The sequence below is a fragment of the Octodon degus genome, unplaced genomic scaffold (genome assembly GCF_000260255.1).
Source record: "Octodon degus isolate 3935 unplaced genomic scaffold, OctDeg1.0 scaffold00095, whole genome shotgun sequence".
Classification (NCBI taxonomy): domain Eukaryota; kingdom Metazoa; phylum Chordata; class Mammalia; order Rodentia; family Octodontidae; genus Octodon; species Octodon degus.
This window is the reverse complement of record NW_004524671.1, coordinates 8,231,387-8,237,433: the sequence shown is the minus strand read 5'-3', so window position 1 is coordinate 8,237,433 and position 6,047 is coordinate 8,231,387. Positions and strand designations below refer to the sequence as shown.

Genomic DNA, 6,047 nt, shown 5'->3' with positions numbered 1-6,047 from the left:
AAAAAAAAAAAAAAAAAAAAGAAAAACATCTGTAAGCCATACCAAAAACTCATACTTGAGTGAATTTTGGCTTGCAGTAGATAGTAAGGGGTAATTTCATTATGGTATATACAAGCTAAAGAGGGTCTCTGTTATTACTCCTATCACTGGAGAACTCTTTCTTCAACAGGTAGATGATATTAATATGCCATATCACAGTTGAGAAACTAAGGATTAATTTTTTTTTTTAACTAATAAAACTTCTCAAGACAACCAGTAAGGTACAGAGGTGCAACATAAAGTCCACTACTAACACAGAGCTTTGTGGAACTCAGAGAATCTGATGAAGGTTATAAATCCTTTTCTTCCTCATGGGGTTCCAGTCAGACAGCAGGCAAGGCAAGGCAGGTTCTGACACTGACTCCGCTATTTTACTTCTAAATGATGATTTTTCATATAACATAATACAATCACACAATGAATGATCCCTCTCAAGTTACCTACTTTTAAATTCTAAGTCAAATATTTTATTAATGGGCTCCATATAATGTGAAGGTACTGAGAAGAGGAACACAATATGGTAGCAAAACAAACGATGTCTTCACTTGATGCTGATGTCTTATTTTCATATCAGCCTTCGTTACCAAGAATGGCATTTTCATAGTGTTGAAGATGACTCTTTATTTTTTTTTTTGTGGAAATGTTTACTTTTTTTTTTTCTTTTTTTTTTTTTTTTTGGTAATGCTGGGGATTAAACCCAGGGCCTTACACATAAAACACACACTCTGAGCTACAGAGTGCCTCTGAGCTACATTCCTAGCCCCTGAGGACATGAGCAGCCCAAGCATTTAGGACATAAGGTCATCATATAGGGGAAGAGGAACAGAAGTGAGGTGGTCTCTATTTCACACATCTAAAGCTGGGTGTGGAATAGAAGAAACAGAAAGAAGACAATGATTGACTTTCTCTTACATTGTGTAGGAGGGCCACTTGTATGTGCAGTAATAAAACATTCTGAGCCAGAATTAGTGTCTAGTTGCCCTCCCTCTGGTTGTAGTTGCAGTGGGCAAACATTTGTGATTGACTCTTCTCTTTTTCTGTCTACAGGAAACTCTTTCCCCTCTTGCTAGCATTTATGTAGCAGCAATACCCTGTTCTCCAGGACTCTGGGATGCCCAGCTCCCCTGTCCCTCTATCCACCCCCTAGATCAAGAGTTGACAAAACAGCCTGTGGCTTAAGTCTGGCCACTGACCTGACATTCCACAATGACATGGAAATACCACCTGGACACCCTGAATTTCTTTTGTTTTTTTGTGGTACTTGGGGATTGAGCCCACAGTTTTTGCAGTAAGTTATATCTCCAGTCCTTTTTCTTTTATATTTTGAGACATAGTCTCACAAAGCTTGGGCTTGAATGAAAGATGCTCCTGCTTCCGCTTCCAAGAATGCTGGTATTACAGGTGTGTGTCATTATACCCAGCACATACAGAGTGCCTCGAATAGCTCTTCGTAGCAAAATTACTCACCCACCAATTCCAATGACAAATGTTTTCATAATTTGCTTTGAAAAATCACGTCTTCCTGATATTTCCTAGAATTAAAAAACAAAAAATGAACACGTATCATGTATCATGTAGCTGTCTAGTGAGGTAAGAAAGTGACCTTGAATTAGCAGCAGTAGTAAAGGGAGGATGATGACAGCAGTGGCTTGGCTACCCCAGCCCGCATTTCCCACAGGCGTGAAAGCTTCAGGCCTACCAGCTTCTGGCCAACAGGCTAGCGCAGAGTGACCACAGCTGACTGGTGCTCAGGGCCTGTCAAACAACATGGAGGGAACTGACACCTCTGGGTCTCTGCACGCTTTCCGGGCACAGCACAATCTAGGGTTTCAGCTGCCTCCTGCTTGTGACCCTTTCACCTGAAGATTCAGTCACCAGGTGGCCAGTTTTCCCACAGGCAGGGAGGCCTCAGACTTGGCCTCCTTTCTTCCCTCCAGAAAGAGGAAGCTCATCACTGATAGCTGCAGGGAAAGACAAGCCAATGCCTTTTATAGTACTGTTTCCTAGCTTTACAGCCTAGGTCTAGGGGCTGGTGAGGCAAATTTTGGAAATGGACCAGATAGTACATATTTGAGGCTATTTGGGCTAAGAATTCAAATCTGAGTTATGCTGGAACTTACACAACAAAAGAAAAAGCAAATTTTCACAAAATTTTTTATGACATTTAAAATACAGAATCATAATTGAACATTTTTTTTTTGTGGGGGGAGGCCTATACAAGCTTTCTCATGATGGGAATGGAATTTTTCTTTAATTGGAATGATGTTTCTTTTACTTAGATTTCTAAGCTAACATTGTGTTACGAAACTGCCAGTGTCAGGTAGGTGGCCAGACTTAAGCCACAGGTTGTTTTGTCAACCCTTGGTCTTGGGGGTGGAGGGCATTTCATCCTGGCCGCTAGCCTTCACCGAAGTGACCTTTGGATCGTACACTATGCCAAGTAAAAAGCTGAAGAGTGGCTGGAGGGACCTGGGAGAACCAGGTTCTTCGTGCTCACTCCTGACTGAAGCTGCTCCTTCTGCCTGTCTGCTCAGGAAGAGTGATCAGGGACGAAGATGTGTGCAGCTGGAAGTGGGTGGCTGTTGGGCTGGGGGCTGCCTGCGGCCTCCCCATGCCTGTCCCCCACTCCCTGAAGGGCTGTGGAGAGCAGCCTGATGAGGTGAGGGCTGCAGTTCCTTAGCCGCATCTCAGCTTACCTGGAACACAGAGAATCCTAAACTCCAGCCCAGCCTGAGCAACCTGGTATGCAGCTGTCTAAGGCTTCATTAGCAGCCTGTGGGAAACAGCAGCTCAAGACTGACTCATAGAAGCAAACCAGCAGGAGCTAGATATCTGAGTTTCACCTGGAGCTGCACTGTTGGATACGTAGCTCCATCCAAAGGTGGATCAAGAGAACAACTGCTGTTGATGAATACTGTAAAATAAGTTTTGATATAGTTTTTCTGCTTTAGAATTTTATTTTGTCTTATTTTTGACAGCCCTGTTTTGTGTAGGGATCAACTGCCCTTTATCTTCAGATAGGGTCTATCTTCTTTTCTGGTGCTAAATGAACTTTCTTTCATGAAATCATGTTCTCACTAGATGGTAGGAGATCAATGCCCTCACTTAGCAAATTTTACCATTCCTTGTTCTCATCTAATTTTGGGTAGTTTGTTTGAGCAAAAACTCAAGCTCTGAAAAATACAGCCTCAGCTACCACCTGGTCCACCTTTTATTTTGCAGAGGTGGAAACCGGCCCCAGTTGGATGACAAGCCCAAGGTCAGGCAGCCACTGACTGGAAAATCTGGGAATGAACTAAATTAAGCAAGTTAGAATCTTTCCAGCCTTCCAAGCTGCTACAAATACTTTATTACCAAGAGCATAGAAAGGATGTTGCACGTGCACTGGCGTAACTGTAACTGCTAGCAGGGATGTATAATTAATGTCATTCCCGTTGATACATTATGGATGGGGCACTGTATTTGCTGTGCACACGGAATGAAAAGAAGTACCAGGTCCATGTCCTAACTGTGACATCTGGGCACACGTGAGGATGATGCATTAGTTTCCTGCATGTAAATAACGAGTGCATTTGTAGCTCTGTTGGAGCAGTGTAGGGGGACACTGTGTAGAACCTAGCAATTTAGAAACTGGGAGAGGAGTCAAGAACCTACTTAAAAACTTCTTGGGGCAAGAAGGGTAGTGAACTATGGCAATATCAGGTTTTTCACAAAACAGTACCCCTAGTTCTACACTGGTTAGCATCCAGGCCTGTCCAGTGAGATGAGGCATCTGTTTAGTGACTAGCAGATGACAGAGTAGAGGGCTGGGGGACTGGATTGGGCAGAAAAAAGGCCGGGAGCTGGTCTGAGTGGCAAGGGTATGGAGGGGTAGACCTCTACAATCCCCAAAAGCATCTATTTCAAAAACAGGGAGGGACTTATAGGGCTGTCCCAACAGACCTCCAAGTTAAGGCCCGGCATTATCTACTTTCACATCACAACTTGCTCCTTCTTTAAAAATTATTTGAAAAACAAATTTAAAGTTTGCAATCAAGAGCTTCCTATTAGTAGAACCTATGTGCCATCTCCAATCTCATAGAACATTTACACAGTTTATTTTCCCAAGGTGTGCAGAGCTTTCTTCAACAGCAGTGCGTTTTGTGTGTGTGTGTGTGTGTGTGTGTGGGTGTGTGTGTGTGTGTGGAACCGGGGATTGAACTCGGGCCCTTGCTCTTGCCAGGGAAGCACTTATTCCACTGAGCCATCTCCCCAGCCCCAGCAGTGCATATTTGCAGTGGGGTGGGGCACAGACAGACTGGGACAAACAGCAGCAAACCCAAAACAAGTCTTTTTATTTTATTCATTTGTTTTTTGTCTTTGAGTCAGGGTCTAGCTGTGTAGTTCAGACTGGTCTTGAGCTTACTTTGTAGCCCAGGTGGGTCTCAAAATCACAAAGATCCTCCTGCCTCTACTTCCTGAGTGCTGGGATTACAAGCATGTACCACCATGCCGGATTGAGTCATTTTAATATGCTTATACTTTTATATTTTCACTGAGTAAAAAGACAACTATTTTTTCCATAATTGGTATGTTTCTGTTTAATCCAATTCACCAGCAACTCTTGGATTTTTAACTTAAGAATTGTTCCTCAGGGCATGTAGTCAGCACTTTGTAAGGAAAAGAGAAACTCCTTAACACAGAAATAGTATAAAAGATGACAACTGCGAACACTATCTGTTTTCAAATATATTTGAAGGACAGTCTGATCTTTTAACGTGAATCTTTTTTACTGTTTTTATTTATTCATTTATGTATTTGGTACAGGGTGTTGCTAAACAACTGGATCCTCCTGTCTCAGCGTTCCCAGTGCTGGGATTACAGGAGTGCACCACCACACCTGGTTTCGGTAACCACCGGCTTGTGGTACCTGGGACGGAACTCTGGTCCTTGTGCTTGCCAGACAGGCGCTTAGACCACCAAGCCATCTCCCTAGCCCTGATCTCTTAAAAAAGAGCGAAATGTTTTCAGGACTTCTCACTCATTTATTTTAGTCAATAAATATTTTGACTATTCTTTCGGCAAACAAGGCAATTTTTCCTCCTTGTTTAAACTTTGCTCACTTTTAGTAAACATGGAAATCTCCTAATGCTAGAGTTTCTGCAAATGCAATCCATGCCCTTTGTCAGTTAGAATTACTACTTAGCAGCAAATCTGAAGCTTCATTTATTCAGGGTCTTACATAACAGTTCTTCTCTCCCCTCCCCCTATACTCATTAGCTTTACAATATTGACTCTGCCATTTGAACCAACTTCCAGGATGTTCCCACTCACTCTGCTAGGTCAGGGCTGGGCTAGCTTTTTCTATAAAGTGCTTTGCGGGCAGGTAGCTACTCCACCCCGAAGGGGGATGCGAGGAAGCGGGCGCAGACAGCCCCTACGCAGGTGGGTTTGGCTCTGCACTAGTTTGGACCGGATGGACTCTGAAATCCGAATTTCACACGACTGGGACGGACTCTGAAATCCGAATTTCACGTGCCACAAAATAGCACTTAAAAAAACAATTAGTCCTTTGTTTCCTTCCTAGACACTAAAAGGTGAAGAAGTATGCCTAGCAGGCTGCACAGATTCAGGCCACAGGGGCACCACAGTCAGTCAGTCAGTCAGTCAGTCAGTCAGTCCGTCCGTCCAGCGCCGGGGGCTCCCGCCCCGCCCCAGGTTCGTCGCCAGGCGGGTGCCGAAGTCTCTCTCGTCACCGGTACGCGTACGGCCCCGGTCTGGGCCCAGCGTCCCATCAGGGCTCAAGATGCACCCGAGGGCGTGGGCGCTGGGTCACCTGCGGCCAAACTGCGGCGACGCGGGCCGGCGGGGACTCACCTGGCGCCGGGCGCAGGCCTCCTCCCGACCTTGGGGCCGCGACCGCTCCTTCCCCCGCGCCGCGCGGACTGGCGAGCCAGGCGCAGGGAGGCACCGGGAAGCTCCGCGCCCGGCCGCACGCCGCGTCTTCGCCCACCCAGACTAAGGGCGGG

General features: G+C 45.2%; 1 protein-coding gene across 3 annotated transcripts in view; it reads right to left on the bottom strand.

The window, feature by feature from the left end:
- Positions 1-6,041, bottom strand: part of Nmrk1 (nicotinamide riboside kinase 1) — a 19,301-nt gene extending 13,260 nt beyond the window's left edge. The window contains exons 1-2 of one of the 3 annotated variants that reach the window (XM_023722978.1): positions 5,896-6,041; positions 1,507-1,577 (exon numbers count right to left, since the gene is read on the bottom strand). In XM_023722978.1, the coding sequence (XP_023578746.1) occupies positions 1,507-1,535 (29 nt within the window). In that variant the 5' untranslated portion in view covers positions 1,536-1,577; positions 5,896-6,041. Of the gene's footprint in view, positions 1-1,506; positions 1,578-5,634; positions 5,871-5,895 lie in introns of those variants that run through there. The other 2 variants (XM_012516204.2, XM_023722979.1) reach the window with 2 other exon arrangements.
- Between the last annotated feature and the right edge of the window lie 6 nt (positions 6,042-6,047).